This window comes from Notolepis coatsorum (genome assembly GCF_963971535.1).
Source record: "Notolepis coatsorum genome assembly, chromosome: 3".
In the NCBI taxonomy this organism is placed as follows: domain Eukaryota; kingdom Metazoa; phylum Chordata; class Actinopteri; order Aulopiformes; family Paralepididae; genus Notolepis; species Notolepis coatsorum.
In genome coordinates, this window is record NC_140167.1 from 70,817,375 (window position 1) to 70,834,067 (window position 16,693).

Sequence of the window (16,693 nt, forward strand, 5' to 3'; positions counted from 1 at the left end):
AGGAGAGCAGGTGCTGAATAGAACCCTGGTATAGTGGCCAGAGGAGACCAGGTGTTGAATAGAACCCTGGTATAGTGGCCAGAGGAGACCAGGTGTTGAATAGAACCCTGGTATAGTGGCCAGAGAGGAGAGCAGGTGTTGAATAGAACCCTGGTATAGTGGCCAGAGGAGAGCAGGTGCTGAATAGAACCCTGGTATAGTGGCCAGAGGAGAGCAGGTGCTGAATAGAACCCTGGTATAGTGGCCAGAGGAGAGCAGGTGCTGAATAGAACCCTGGTATAGTGGCCAGAGGAGAGCAGGTGCTGAATAGAACCCTGGTATAGTGGCCAGAGGAGAGCAGGTGCTGAATAGAACCCTGGTATAGTGACACAATGCCAGATATGAAATCTACCGAAAGCGCAAAATCCCCCCAGCACTGCCTCCGACAGACCGTAGCGCTCTTCTCCATGGACGACGTGCCCATCTACAGGTGCTGCTTTGGGAAGCAGCAGACCACTCAGACCCACCAGCTGTGGACATCACAGAGTTTGGATGGAACAAGGAGGGTGAAAAGGAGGGAGAGGAAGTCATCATGCCTGTCCTGGACGCAAGCCCAGTTGCTCCGCCTGCACTCTTGGAAATGATTAGTTGCAACTGCAAAGCAGGTTTGAAGCCATGTTTAAAAGCAAAGTGCAGCTGCGTAGCTGCAGGCCTCGCTTGTACCAACTACTGCTTCTGCAAAGGCAATGACGGCACATGTTGCAACTCACTGACACACTCGCGGCAAAAAGAAGATGGCATTAAAGTAGAAGCTGAAGACAGTGGGGAGGAGTTTGATGATGTGGATTCAGAGTTCTGAACACGGCAGCCACTTTCTGAGTGAGAAGTTAGAAGACTTACAATCCAAAACAAGTCATTAACTACTACTATGCAGTAGGAGGAAGCGCATATTGTTATGTTGTGGCCTATATGCTTGAGTAATGTAAATACCTTTCTTTTGTTATTTCTGTTTTATTAAGCTATGTTATTGTACTCACCTGAACACTGACTGGTCTGGAGAGAACATGGAGATACCCCACCTGAACACTGACTGGTCTGGAGAGAACATGGAGATACCCCACCTGAACACTGACTGGTCTGGAGAGAACATGGAGATACCCCACCTGAACACTGACTGGTCTAGGAGAACAGATGAAGACAGTGGGGAGGAGTTTGATGATGTGGATTCAGAGTTCTGAACACGGTTGCCACTTTCTGAGTGAGAAGTTTCAGGAAGACTTACAATCCAAAACAAGTAATTATCTACTACTATGCAGTAAGAAGAAGTGCATATTGTTATGTTGTGGCCTATATGCTTGACTAATGTAAATGCCTTTCTTTTGTTATTTCTGTTTTATTAAGCTATATTATTGTATTAAGGAACACAGTTTGACCAGTTTGTGTTTTTCCAATTTTTCTGTAACGTTACAGGTTGTAAATAAAAGAGCGGATGCCCTTCACATCTGAGTATTTGTCTTGACAACGCAGATCTTTATACACCTGCCTATCTACTGTACTATGACAATATGACATTACCATCAATGTCCATTACCATGAACATTGATTGACGATACAGAGCATAGTCCTTACTTTGGCTGGGTTGGCGGCAGCGGTGTGAGTCGTGTCACTAACTTTTATCTTTTTAGGAGGCTGACTCGTTATTATTTTATTAAGTGAATTATAATGCGACTTCAAGGGTGACCATATTGTGATTTTTTTTAAAGAGGACACTCTGCCTTCAGCCTCAAGATACTTAATCAAAGTTTACTCAAAGATGCCTTATCATTATAATATATTTAAAGTATACCTCTGTATGGATATAAAATTGTTTATATTATTTTATATAACAAAATAATATCTCTCTATAACCAAAGTTACTCAACATGCTGTATTATGCCCAAAGTAATTTATCTGACAAATCTCAAGAAAATAACAATCAACCTATGACAAAATAATATATATTTTCAAGTCTTACTGGACAAAATAAATAACAAGAAAAATATGATGTAATGTTCTAAATAATACCTCTTCTGTATTAGAAAATCCAGCTTTAAAAAATATATCTTTATCTTTTCAATGTAATGTAAATTATAAAACAGTAACCTCACAAAGATACTAATTTAAAAGTGCACTATGCAGTTTCAGATTTGTTGCAATTAGTGTACTAAACTAATTTATTACACACATAATCCTTAGAATGATTGTATCATAAGCATCTTATCAAACCAAAACATCATTTTGAGGCATCAAAATAGTTTTCAATTATTTTCTTTCTCTCTGTATAGCTGCATTCTTCAATCAATTCGGTCAACTTTGCCATCAAACTCTCGCCTCGCACTGCTTTGTTTGTAATGTTTTGCTGTGTCCATGTGAGCTTTGAGATCGCCAGCACCTTTATTAGACACATATGGTCAAGCTTTGCACGTGTTGCACTCCGCTTCCAATTAGTCTCGACCGGGATGATAAATTGGAAATTTTCTCTGCAGTTCATCTGTAATGTACATTTTTGCGTTTGCATTGTGAGGAGCCAGCAATGCTGGTCGGATCTGTCCACTTCCTCATCTGTTGTGTGTGCACATGAATGAGTCTGGTCTCTTTTTGAAAGGTAACATTCTGAAGTTTATTACACAATAAAATCACATTGAGTAAATTTGATAACAAAAAAAAAAATCACATTGAGTGTTAACGTAATAGAGAAACAGAGGTTTGAACACACTGAAATTGTTGCCAGATGCCTGTTTTTGGGTTCCAGCTGAGAGGTAGGAGCTGGAAAACATAACAGTTCCATAGCCTAAAGTCTTATAGTCATACAGGTCCAAAGTCTTTTTTTAATCTCACGGAAATGTTTTGTTTTACAAAGGTTTTTGTAATGTGTGTACCGCAATAATTCAGTGTGATTATCAAAAATGGCCGTCCGCTGCCATTCATTCAGACACGCGAGCCCCTTTCTCCTTGCAATCAGCCCTCGTCTGTGATGGTGCTTACTCCATAATTTTATTGGCTACAACGGTGGTCAATCATTTTCGCCATCAGCGGTGACTGGTCAGTTCAGGACCCGGACGTGGTCACTCGTCCGAACGGCTTGTCAAATGACGCTCGTCGGATGTTTCGTCTTGTAATTCGAGAATGGATGCATGCAATAGGTCGAGTGTGGTGACCATGGAAAGGCGGCAAATTCAACTTTCCAACAATCTATTGGTTGATCAGCAAAAATACAGCGCTAGGCCCACAGACGAGGGCAAAGTGCCGCAAATGTTAACAGGCCAAAGCATATTTAACGTAACGTCTCTCTCTCTCTCTCTCTCTCTCTCTCTCTCTCTCTCTCTCTCACTCACTCACTCACTCACTCACTCACTCACTCACTCACTCACTCACTCACTCACAGGTGATCTATCTAAAGAAGACTCCAGAAGAGGCCTACAGGGCGTTGATTTCCGGTTCCAACGCATCATACCTCCCCTTCAGGTGAGCGTGATCTATTTTTAATCTTTCTTTTTTTGTAGCAGTTTATCTATTAAGCAGAGAATTATAACTATGAATAGCTCACTGTCAAATCTATTAATCAGATAATCATAACTGATGTGAATAGCGCACAGTCAAATCTATTAACCAGAGAATCATAACTCTGATGTGAATAGCTCACTGTAAAATCTTTTAACCAGAGAATCACAACTGTAATCTAGAATGAATCTGATGCCATGGGGGTGTACGAATGGATGACTTTTGTGAGCTTATGCAATATTTATCTGAATTCTGAACATGTCCATCCAGTTGAGCTCTGCACTGAAGCAGAAAACAGCAGATCTTCTTGATACTATCAGTCACCGTTTCAGTCCTTTTCCACTTCAGTCTTTATGGAGCTGAACATTTCTGTGACATCACGGATTGAGGGACAGGGACAACCGTATTTTCTTGTTTTCCAACGATGGGAGACATTTGTGCATGTTCAGAGGCAGATCTGTGGAGAACATGAGTGTGTGTGTGTATACATATAAGGGATGGGCACGAGTAATGTTTTCCCAGAGTGAGATTTCAAAGCGAGTTTTATGTCTCATTGGCACAAATGGGTGCTTTTGGTGGATGCATTTTGTGGTAACCGAATAATAATTATATATATATTTTTTAGGGCTGTACCGAATGCTTCGAAGCTTTGATCATAATGTTGACATTCGAATTCTAAATCAACATTCTAATTTCAAATTTTTAATAAATATTTTTAATTTTTATTCTTAATTTTTTTGTGTCTATTCAATCTGTTTAAACCAATGGGGGTTTTCTTCACAGTTGCAGTTAAATATTAGGCTACACTAATATTATACTATAAGACGTCACCATCACTTTCATAACCGTGCCCTTATTGGATTATTTATGTTGACGAAACTGAGTTATATTCATTAAATAAAGTTGATTTAATAAAAGAGACTAATTTAATCAGATTAATCACTTTATTCAAATTGAGGATTTAGTTTATAAAAAAAAAAAAAAGGTATTTTATACATTTTTTTAAGTCGATTTTTTTTTTTTAGACATTCGAAGCTTCGTTCGAATACTTCAATCGAAGCTTCGAATGTTAAAAAATGACATTCGGTACAGCCCTAATATTTTTTAAGATCGAAATCGAGCACCCTCAAAAACCCCACGTGAGTTCAGTTGAAACAGTGAGTAATCGAATACTCCCATCCCTAGTGTTTATATATATATAATATATATATAAACACTAGGGATGGGCGTGAGTATATATATTAGGGGTGTGTGAGGAGGCGGCCAAGCGAAGGAAAAATGCAGTCCGAGTCAGGTTGCCATCACCCAGTGGTTGGTTTTTTATTCTATTTGTTCTTTTGCTCCCCAGTGGGAAAAACGGGAAAAAACATATTTTAACATAAATACAAAAATAATACAAAATGATTAAACATTCTTTTAACAAATATAAACAACTAGGCCCTTGGCTAAGGGACCTAGGTCTTAGTTCGGCTGTGTCTCGCTTCCAAGCCTGTCATTACTTCTCCCTGAGAGGAGCCTCCATCCCTGGCTTTATGCTGGAAGCTCCTCCTACAGGGACAAACCAAAAACAAACAATCAATTAATCAATACAGACATCAATTTACACATCCAATAACTCTGGACAACATGGATACATTACTCCATCATGATCTATCATAACCAAACACTAAACAGTGTTTAGGGCGCTTCATAAACCTATTCCCCTCTCGTTAATGAAAATCCCCCCCCCTGTACTCTACCACACTTGGTTCCTTCCAAATCTCCCCTCCAGAAAAGGCCCTGGCCTCTCCCAGTTCTGGTTGGGCAGCCAGAGATCCTACAAGGAACCAAGTGGGAGCACAGACAAATGGTATTTATCAACAAATGCATGTACTTTAATTCTACATCACATGTTATGCTTTAAACCAATGTGTCTGTATTACAAAACAACATAACAAAACAAACTAGGCCGAAAGCCTAAACTAAATGTTTGGCCGCATGACCACATGTGGGAACAGGTCAAACCACTTAAGGCCCATGTGCATCCCTACTTACAGGGCATGGGATAGCCCCATGACATTACCCCCCCCTTCTGGAGTAGACACTTGTGGCGTTCTGGAGAGGTAGTCTGCTGTACAGTTCTCCTTCCCTTTCCTATACAGTACCTCGAAGTCGAAAGGTTGCATGGCAAGGAACCATCTCGTGATTCTGGAGTTGGTGTCCCTCATGCTCCCCAGCCAAGACAGTGCCCGATGGTCAGTCTCCAGGCTGAATCTCCTGCCCAACAGGTAGTATCGGAGAGAGTCCAGTGCCCACTTGATGGCAAGGCACTCCTTTTCCACGATGGAATACCTGACTTCGTGAGAGTTGAGCTTCCTGCTGATGTAAGCAATGGGCTGGAGATTACCCGGTTTCCCTTGCAACAAGGCGGCTCCAATACCCAGATCCGATGCATCCGTTTGGACTGTGAATGGCTGCTCAAAGTCAGGACTCTTAAGCAGGGGCTCACCGCACAACGAGGTCTTCAAACCCTGGAAGGCCTCCTCACACCCGTCCGTCCACCGCACCTTGTTGGGCTCGTTCTTCCTCGTGAGGTTCGTGAGAGGCACAGCAACAGTTGAGAAGTCAGGTATAAACCGCCTGTACCAGCCAACCAAACCCAGGAAGGACTTGACCTGAGTCTTGGTCGTGGGCCTCTGAGCGGACTTGATAGCATCAACCTTCCCCACCTGCGGTCGGATCAGTCCCTTCCCCAACACAAAACCCAGGTACCTGGTCTCCTGCTTGGCCAGTGAGCACTTGTCAGGGCGGATGGTGAGGCCTGCTTTCCTGATCCTCTGCAAGACCTCCTCGAGATGACACAGGTGCTCCTCCCAGCTGTTGCTGTAGATCACTATATCATCCAGGTAAGCAGCGGCAAAGGCCTCTGTGCCCGACAGGACCTTGTCCATCATTCTCTGGAATGTCGCCGGCGCTCCATGAAGGCCGAAAGGAAGGACTGTGAACTGGAAATGACCAAAGGGGGTTCGGAAAGCTGTGATCTCTCTGCTCCCTGCTGTAAGGGGAACCTGCCAGTACCCTTTGCAGAGATCAAGAGTGCTAATGAAGCTGGCGCCTCCTAGCCTCTCCACCAGATCATCGATCCTGGGCATGGGGTACAAATCAAATTTACTCACCCCATTGATCTTCCGAAAGTCCAAACAAAACCTCAGGGTGCCATCCTTCTTTGGGACCAAGATGACTGGGCTGCTCCACTCACTGGAGGAGGGCTCAATCACCCCCAGTTCCCTCATCATTTCCAACTCCTTCCTCAGCACCGGTAACAGACGTTCTGGCACCCTATAGACTGGCTGACGAAGGGCTTAGTCTCCTTCAAAGTGATGTGGTGGTGCACCATGTCCGTGCGCCCCGGAGTCTCCATGAAGAGATGGAGGGGCAAGATCCGAAGGAGCTCTTCTCTCCTTCCTGCTGAAAGGTGGTCCATGTCCAGCTTCTTCCCCTCCTCCCGACCGGGTAGGTACTGCTCCATGGGTTCCTCCTCTTCCTCCACTGCCTGGATGAAGAGCGAGTGCGGTACAGGTGTCACAGAGACTGGGCGGGGGTGCCATTTCTTGAGCATGTTTATATGGAAAATCTGAAGTGGCTGCCTCCTCTCTGGCATGTGGATCTTATACGTTACTGGCCCCATCTTCTGCTTGACCCGGTATGGGCCCTGCCACCTTGCCAACAGTTTGTGCTCTGACGTTGGCAAAAGCAACAAGACTTCCTCCCCAGGTTCCAAACTCCGCTGTCTTGCCGACCGGTCATACCACTCCTTCTGCTTGGCTTGGGACTTCAGAAGGTGGTGGTCCTCATGAGCGTCTCTCGCATTTTCAGGACAAAAGAGATGACGTTCATGTTCTGTGGTTTGTCCAACTCCTCCCAGGTTTCTCGCAGCACATCCAATGGACCTCTGACCTGGTGGGCATAAAGCAGCTCGAAAGGTGAAAACCCAGTTGAGGCCTGGGGAACCTCACGGTAGGCAAACAACAGAAATGGCAGCCATTTATCCCAGTCCTTCCCTCACTCAGAAACAAACTTTTTCAGCATACGTTTCAGGGTCTGATTGAAACGCTCAACAAGGCCATCAGTCTGAGGGTGGTAGGGAGTGGTCCTTACTCTCTTGATACCTAACAGCTGATAGACCTGTTTGAGTGTGCGACTCATGAAATTGGTCCCTTGGTCCGTAAGTACCTCCCTCGCGATCCCTACCCTAGAAAAAAACTGCAGCATAGCTGTAGCTACTTGCTTGGCTGTCACTTCTCTCAATGGAAAGGCCTCTGGATATCTGGTGGCATAGTCACAAATGACAAGGATAAACCGGTTGCCTGCCTGGCTTCTCTCTAATGGACCAACAATATCCACCCCTATCCGCTCAAAAGGGGTGCCTATCACAGGGAGTGGCATAAGGGGTACAGGGGCTGTAGCTTTCCCTGCTGTAAGCTGGCACTCTGGACATGTCTTGCAGTAATATTTGACCTGGCTATACATCCCTGGCCAGAAAAACCTTTTTGAAATCCTCTGGAAGGTTTTCTCAAAAGCTAGGTGACCCGCCCAAGGAATAGTATGGCCTAGCCTCAGCACTTCCTCCCTGCATGCCTTTGGCAGTATGAGCTGCCTGTCATATTCACTCTGTTTATAAAGCAACCCATTGTCGAGCAGAAACCGCTTGCTAAGGGGACTAGAACTGGATTCCTTCTCTGCCTCTTTGAAACAGTCTATTAGAGTGGGGTCCCCTCTCTGTTGTCTGCCAAGATCCCCAGAAAAAACCTCCTTTACCGACAGCCCTGGAAACTCCATATCCTGATCTGGCTGGTCAGCTGACTGCAACACAATTCCTCTGACTTGCTCCCTGCGTTTCTCACATCTCTCCTCTTGTGTGACTCCTGGCACTCCACCTACCTCTACCCCAAAAAATGGCATCAGCTGCACTGTGTCCGCATTGGTAGCTGGTGTATCGGAGTCTGGCCTGATAGTGGTGGGTATTTCTGTGTCAGTTGTGTCTGGCTGAATCAGTGGTTGTGTCACAGAGACTGGTGTATTAGTGTGCTCTCTCGCCTTGGACCTAGTAACTACCCCACATAATCTCCCTTTACTCTCATGAATGAGGTCTAGCAAAATAGGCAGATCTGTCCCCAGCAAAATAGGGTAGGGCAGTTCGGGGGCCACTCCAACCTTCACCAGATATGCCTGGTTGTTTACCTCAACATATACCTCCGCTATGGGGACTTCTGATGCATGCCCATGGACACAGACAATTTTAACTCTTTCCTCACTCCACAACTCCCTGGGGACATACTTGGCCTGTACCAGAGACTGTGTGCAACCTGTGTCTAATAAGGCTGACAGGGGCCTGCCATTCAACATGACAGACATGACTGGTGACTCAGAACTGTCCTTAGGGGAGGCGCCTAGAGCTGGCCTAGGTACATAGCAGAGACTTGCTATCTCTGGCTTTCTAACGGGACAAACTGGAATGATATGGCCTGCCTCACCACAGTTGTAACATACAACCTCTGACCTATTCCTGGCATATCCTCTTACAAATGGCTTTGGCCTAGTCTGGCTCGAACTGGGCTGGTTGAAACCGGGCTGCCTAGGAGAGTAACTACCTGAACCACCCATCCCAACACCCTCAGACTTACCTCTGGCCTGGTGTAGTGCGCCAGCGTAGCGGTGGCCCCTTGGACCTCCATGTGCCGTCACATATGTTTCCACAAGCTCTGCAGCCTCCGCCGCCGTTTCTGGGTTGCGCTCCCTCACCCAGGTCTTAACCTCTGGATACAACACCTTGATGTACTGCTCGAGGACCAGCTTCTCCATGATCTCCTCTTTGGTGGAGGTGCCATAACCCACCCATCTACAGAACAAGTCCTTGAGGCGGGTGTAGAGCTCATGGGGGGCCTCATCTGGTGGTGTGTCGTCGGAGCGGAACCATTGGTAATAAGTGTCACTGTTTATCTCATACTTCCTCAAAACTGCTGCTTTCAAAATGTCATAGTCTCTGGTATGAGCTGGGTCCATAGCTACAAAGGCACACCTGGCCTTACCAGTCAGCAGAGGAATGAGGCGGACAGCCCACTCTTGTCGTGGCCAGCCATACACTGCTGCCAGTCTCTCGAAAGTGGTCAAAAAATGTTCAACGTCATCAGATTCCTCTAACCTCACCATCCTGGGTTCTCCACCTGGGACCCCACTGGCTCGTCCCGTTGGTGGACCAGACCTGGTTGCCTCCAGGTCCAACTGAAGCTCGGTGACCTTGTCGCTGATAGCACTGAACTCCCGTTCTTTTATTTCTGCTTCTTTATCCTGCCTTTTATCCCGATCCATCTGGTACTGCATATGCATCTCAAACATCCGTGCCAACCTGGCGAAGCTGGCCTCCGGACCTGCAGTGGGGCCACTTTCCGATTGAAAGCCATCCTCGAAGGCTCCCCCTGTGGCACCCTCCTCTGCAGGCTCTTGCTGTTGCTGTTGCTTTTTGGGAGGCATCCCTGAAGCTTGTAGTCCTCTTTACTTCTGACACCAATTGTGAGGAGGCGGCCAAGCGAAGGAAAAATGCAGTCCGAGTCAGGTTGCCATCACCCAGTGGTTGGTTTTTTATTCTATTTGTTCTTTTGCTCCCCAGTGGGAAAAACGGGAAAAAACATATTTTAACATAAATACAAAAATAATACAAAATGATTAAACATTCTTTTAACAAATATAAACAACTAGGCCCTTGGCTAAGGGACCTAGGTCTTAGTTCGGCTGTGTCTCGCTTCCAAGCCTGTCATTACTTCTCCCTGAGAGGAGCCTCCATCCCTGGCTTTATGCTGGAAGCTCCTCCTACAGGGACAAACCAAAAACAAACAATCAATTAATCAATACAGACATCAATTTACACATCCAATAACTCTGGACAACATGGATACATTACTCCATCATGATCTATCATAACCAAACACTAAACAGTGTTTAGGGCGCTTCATAAACCTATTCCCCTCTCGTTAATGAAAATCCCCCCCCCTGTACTCTACCACACTTGGTTCCTTCCAAATCTCCCCTCCAGAAAAGGCCCTGGCCTCTCCCAGTTCTGGTTGGGCAGCCAGAGATCCTACAAGGAACCAAGTGGGAGCACAGACAAATGGTATTTATCAACAAATGCATGTACTACTTTAATTCTACATCACATGTTATGCTTTAAACCAATGTGTCTGTATTACAAAACAACATAACAAAACAAACTAGGCCGAAAGCCTAAACTAAATGTTTGGCCGCATGACCACATGTGGGAACAGGTCAAACCACTTAAGGCCCATGTGCATCCCTACTTACAGGGCATGGGATAGCCCCATGACAGGGTGTAACGATGCGACCGCACAGCGATTAAATTCGATTACGATTCTTCAGGCAACGATTCAATGCATCATGAAATCTCTTCATTTGACCACGATTTGATTAATTTTCTATCAATTAATTCCCCAAAAGATTTTGAATACACAAATGTGGCTGGGGGAACTGATTCACTCAGCATGCATGGACTATAGGTCAATAAAAACAATACACACACAAAAAAAGAAAACATAATTAAATTTTTTATTATTATAATCTAACATTTTCAAATCGATGCAGTTGAATCATCACATTAGGATCGATGCATTTTCGATGCATCGTTACAACCCTAATATATATATATATATATATATTGGATCTCTAATGTGTTCAGCCATTGGCTGGTGGATTCAGAATGTCACCAGCCAAACTTTGTTTCTTAGCAGCAAAGTTTAGTTTTTAGAATATAAGACACTTATATTCATTTATATATTAAACAGAGTTAGCTACATAACTGACAAACCTCCAACACCACAGCCAAAATGTAGCTGCATTTGGCTGATGGCTAGAGTTAATTTCCTTCTCTGGCTTAAAGCAACATGGATTCTGATTCTCAAAGGACCACACTGGTCTAAATATGAGTTTTAGCCCATTCACTAGGGTTGGCTACCGTTCACATTTGAACCGATACCGGTACCCAACGGTACCTTTTTTCAGTACTTTAGTCTCTAAAAATGTAATCTACCTACCTCAGTTGTAAAAAATAAAAATATAATAAAAACTTCTAATTATTTATTATTATTTATTTAGAACAATTTGTTAATATATATATATAATATTGCAGCAAGCGTTGTCTGCATCTAGCTTTGTAAAGTGTAACAACACTTGCGACCGTTTTCACTGGCCATTGCCCCGACTGCTTTGTTGTTGAATCAAGTCAAACGTGAACGTGCTGTGCTGCACACTTCATAGGTTTTGTTTCACGGTAAACGAAACGTTGACGTCATTGGACTTTAAAAAAAAAGTACAGAAATGTGGCACCGGCGGATCTCACGTGAATCGGTACTCTGTAGTACCGACGTGATTCGGTCGGTACCCTTAAAAGTACCGGATTCGGTACCCATCCCTACCATTCACTAAGAGAGAATGGGCAACCACGTGATGGTGCATTGCATTCTGGGTAGGTTGTTGGCACTTACTTACTTCAGTTATTTTCCAAGGCCTGCATCATAATTAGTCATTACAGTTAGGGCTGAACGATTAATCGATTTTTTTTTTTTTGTAAGATTAATTTTTTGGCGTTTTATCGCTTTATTGCTACTGGGCAATCCAGTAGAGAGAAACAGAGGAGGAATGGGAGACAGAGTGGGGGGAAGACATTCGGCAAATAACAACGGGTTCGGGAATCGAACCCGGGTCGGCCGTGTCGCGGCTGAGCGCGCTATGTGGTTCGCCACTGGGGCGCCCGATTAATAGATTTTAAATCGAAATCGCGATTTGAAATGATGCAATTATCAAATCACAAAAAGAAAAAGAAAATCGCAAATATTTCTTTAAAAAAAATGTTTAACCAGGAAGTAGATACAAGATCTCCTTTGCAAGTTGTTGTTATTGTTGTAGGAACGGTTTGGGAGAGGGAGGTAAGGGGTTTTAGATTGTGTGTTGTGAAGTTTAGACTTCAGAGAGGGAGAGTAAAGTACAGAAAAAAAGGTACCGTTGTTGGGTACCGGTATCGATTCCCAGGTGAAAAGAAAAATGTTCAGGCTCGGTGTCCCGAACAGACCCACGCGTAGGCCAGATGAAAGCCGCATTTTACAATAAACCTCTGTGGGGCTGCTTACATTTTTTTTAATTATAATTGCAAATGTAATCGCAATCGCAATATCTGTCAGAAAAATCGCAATTACGGTAGATTATTTCCCAAACTCGTGCAGCCCTAATTACAGTGCGTCTTTCACTCGGGCCACATAAGTAAACATTAAGTTGTTTACTTTCACTTAAGTGTACTTTACAGCCCAAGTTGTTACCAGTGGTGCGTTATTGAAATCATCTGGGGTGACACGCACCACGTGCACGCGCGCTCTCTGCGCGTGCGCGCGCTCCCGCGAATGCGCATTTAATGTCCCCTCGCTTGGGCACAGACTAAAGACAGTGCCTAATTGCCTCTACGAATGGAATGTAACACATCTTCACAACAAGGTAGGTGTGAATGTGTCTGAGAACGTATTTAACACACCTGACGACCGGCGCTATTGATATGCAAATAGCGAGTGAGGTCCCACACCGTGGGACCCCGTCCCATGAACAACGCATGCCTGGTTGTTACCCACGGCCACTTTTATTAAAATGCTCACCAAGTACGGCAATACGAAAGTTAGACTCATTACGATTTCAACAGTTTTATTGAGAATTTAATGAAATGCAAGGAAATGCGTCCACGAGATAAGGAGATAAATTGAAGGTATTTTTTTTTTATCACAATGCTGATATGGTCCTTTTTAAGAGTCAGGTTATTGGTGACTGAAGCTACATGTTGTGCATTGGATGAAGAGCAGAGTTACTCCAGGGCCCCTCAAGACCACACAGGCTGCAGGCCTCATTCATATCTTTTGTTAGCTACACTAATATTTATGACAATAGTGTACTTGTGTAGCCTTTCCATTGCTTATTTGAATTACCGTAATTCCTCTAATAGTAACCGGGTCTCAAATACAAGCCGGGTCTCTATTAATGGCCGGGTGCGCTCTTGAGCTAAGCAATTATAAGCCGGCCTCCTAATACAAGCCGGGTTACTAATATACTGAGCTGCATACTGAGCTAGTTACTTGATTTCACTTTGAAAACGTTGAAATGACCAGTGACCACCTGTAATTGCACTGTTTACTATTTCATACAGTACTTGGTTTCAAATGAACCCAGTACATTTTACTGGGTTCAAACTGACACAAAATGTTGATTTATTCATTATGATCCGTTTGAAAATTTGAAATATAGGCCTCCCTCTTATACAGGCCTCCTCCTAATACAAGCCTGGTACCCGCTACAGTTGAAACAAATACAAGCCGGGGTTACTATTAGAGGAATTACGGTATATTATTTATATGTTCAATCTGCAGACTTATCTTACGACCTCGGTCGGTGTGCAAAATTAATACTTTATTGCAGGTTTAATGAAATAAACAATACACTTAACAATATGTGCAATCAAAGAACCATGTGTAACCCTGAGTAATAATGGCCCTTTTGGGAACCTCATCCGAACAGGCAACAGGGACATACATCTTAACAATGCTACGATAATCTTCCAGGACAGCTGAATATTGTTGTTGTTCATCCTGGTGACATTAGGAGTGGAATTCTTGGAACCATTGTAGGAAATGAGAGCCCATGTTTGACAAGCGTGGCCTTCTTCGGTCTGCGTGAAGGGGCATAATGGAGCTTTTGTACGCCCCCCCCCCCCCCCCCCCCCCCCCCCCTGTCCACACACCCCTACTGCTGAGCCAGCTTTGCCGGGCCCATGTAGAATGGAACAAGACTTACATAAGTCGTAATTAATGGAAAACGAGGGACAGCACGCGGTCGGAGACGGAAAGCAAAGTGGGCTTTCTCACAGCAGATGATCAATACAGACACTAATTATTATGAACACTTGAAGGTGTCCGAACCACCGTACATGCATTCATCGAGTTAATTGAAAGCTGTTCTTCACATGCATGTGCTCTCTGCAGCGCTGCGCCCCTGAAGCCCATCTCCGCTTCACCTACTCATAGCTTGTTGTGGGTCCTCTGATCCACCATTCAGTGAATGGTTTGCTTGTTTTCAACTGTCACTTCCAATTTCACAACATCAAATATCAAATTTAAATCAACAAACATTTTTGTAGACCCTGAGATCACATGGAATAGCCCCCATGGGCTATACAAGTATTCTTGTACAAGTCGAGAAGAAACATAACAATAGATCAAAAACAAAAACCAGCATAGAATCCAAATATGCAACGCTCCCTTTCCCCAATGAAGATCAGGAACGACTTACTAAAAACAAGAGAGAAACCTCAGATGGGCTCTTCAAAGGAGATCCCTCAACTGGATGTCGATGATAATAGTGTTGCAATGGATGATGGATGGATGGAGAATAGAACAGGTGAATAATTGGTATGAATGTATATATACATGTAATGAAACGCATGTATATGCATTAGGGTTGAATCAATCGAAAGGAGCCGTAGTCGACTACCAACCTCTTAGTCGAATGCACAAAATAAAAATAAAAAACTATAATGTATGTATGTATATTTATTTTTTTGGGGTCATTCTTTCCAAAAGCAAAGAGGCCTAGAAGCGTGGTTAACGCTAATGGTGTGCATACCAGTGAGGCTAACTGCCTAAGAAAACGGGCACAGAGGCACTGAAAGAGGATTTCACCCATCTAATGAACACACTAGAGTAGACAAATATCAAGATGTATCCATCAGTGGACCAATTGCATGCTTTCGCTGAGGACAATAAGCCTCCAGTCGACTCCTTCAGACATTAAGCACCCCCCACAGCCCAAATGGAATGATAAAAAAATATATATATATATATTTGCATTCGGGTGGGGGGTAGTCTACTACCAGTCGACTATCTGCACATTTTGGCCAATCAAAGTTGACTATACAAATCCTTAGTCTGGGACAGGCCTAATATTCATACATGGTAGCAGTAGTGTATAAGGTACATAAAACATTTAAAAACATGTAAGAACAATGAGCTAAGAACATGTATAGGATTTGACAGAATGTAGGCTGTCAAGCGAAACGGACAGAGCGGTCTTGGGCATGGAAAAACATCATGAATAACATCATGAATATTCTATTTCAATTGCATCCCAATCATGGACTGTTTGCCCGCTACGGGAACCTCTGCTCCAAGACGATTAGACTCAGGAACAGCTTCTATCCCTCAGCTGTCATCTCTCTGAACTTTGTGCCACGTTGACATTTTATGTATGACAATACGTTTGGGATTTCTTGCGTATAGACCAGAGTTGGGCCCGCACGGCGCACGCTACAAACTCCACGCATGAACCTTTTATTGGACAATATTTTGGTCCACTATGGGTGTTTGTCAGGTCAAATGGTTCCTTGAGTAGAACATTCACGGTTTCAGTACAGTATGTATCCACATTTGGAATAGGATGTGATGAAGAGGGGCGAGCGTTTTTAGAAGCTCTAATTTTAACTGATACTTTAACATTCTATAGGTCCCCTTGTGATATAGGTCCCCTTGTGATTTCCTGTGCAGTGGTACATGCACCTTACTGTAGATTGGCTATGAGGGGAACTGTGTGTTGTGATGTGATCTGAACCTAAAAGAATAGATCTCGCGTTATCTGCCTCAAATAATCACTTATTTGTATTAGTCTTTTTGAAAAAAAAAAAAAAAATCTGCTTTTTTTCCCCTCTTTTGAATGAGTCATGATAAGCACATCTCTGTTAGGGCAACAGTGGATCAGGAGGTAGAGCAGTCGTCTGGTAATTAGAAGGTTCCCGGTTCGATTCCAGCTCCTCCTGGGCAGCGTGTCGAAGTGTCCTTGAGCAAGACACTTAACCCCTAACTGCTCCCGATGAGCAGGTCGGCCTAATGGATTAGTTGGCAAAAGTCTCAACTAAAGTTGTCTTTAGTTGAGGACAGCACTGCTCAGGGTGTTGGACCAAAGCTGTCTCGTAGACCTGGGCTAAAATGGTAAAGGGCTGCATTTATATAACTCTTTTATCCAAAGCGCTTTACAATTTGTTCCTCACATTTTACTCATTCACTCACACATTCACACATCGACGGTGGAGGCAACCATGCAAGGT

The 16,693-nt window shown here is 43.9% G+C and overlaps 1 protein-coding gene across 5 annotated transcripts in view; it reads left to right on the top strand.

Moving 5' to 3' along the window:
* Window positions 1-16,693, top strand: part of cdc14ab (cell division cycle 14Ab) — a gene marked incomplete at its 5' end in the record, with an annotated part of 107,140 nt that overhangs the window by 35,024 nt on the left and 55,423 nt on the right. For all 5 annotated transcript variants that reach the window (XM_084310036.1, XM_084310038.1, XM_084310035.1 and 2 more), the window contains one exon: window positions 3,404-3,483. In XM_084310036.1, the coding sequence (XP_084166162.1) occupies window positions 3,404-3,483 (80 nt within the window). The remainder of the gene's footprint in view (window positions 1-3,403; window positions 3,484-16,693) is intronic.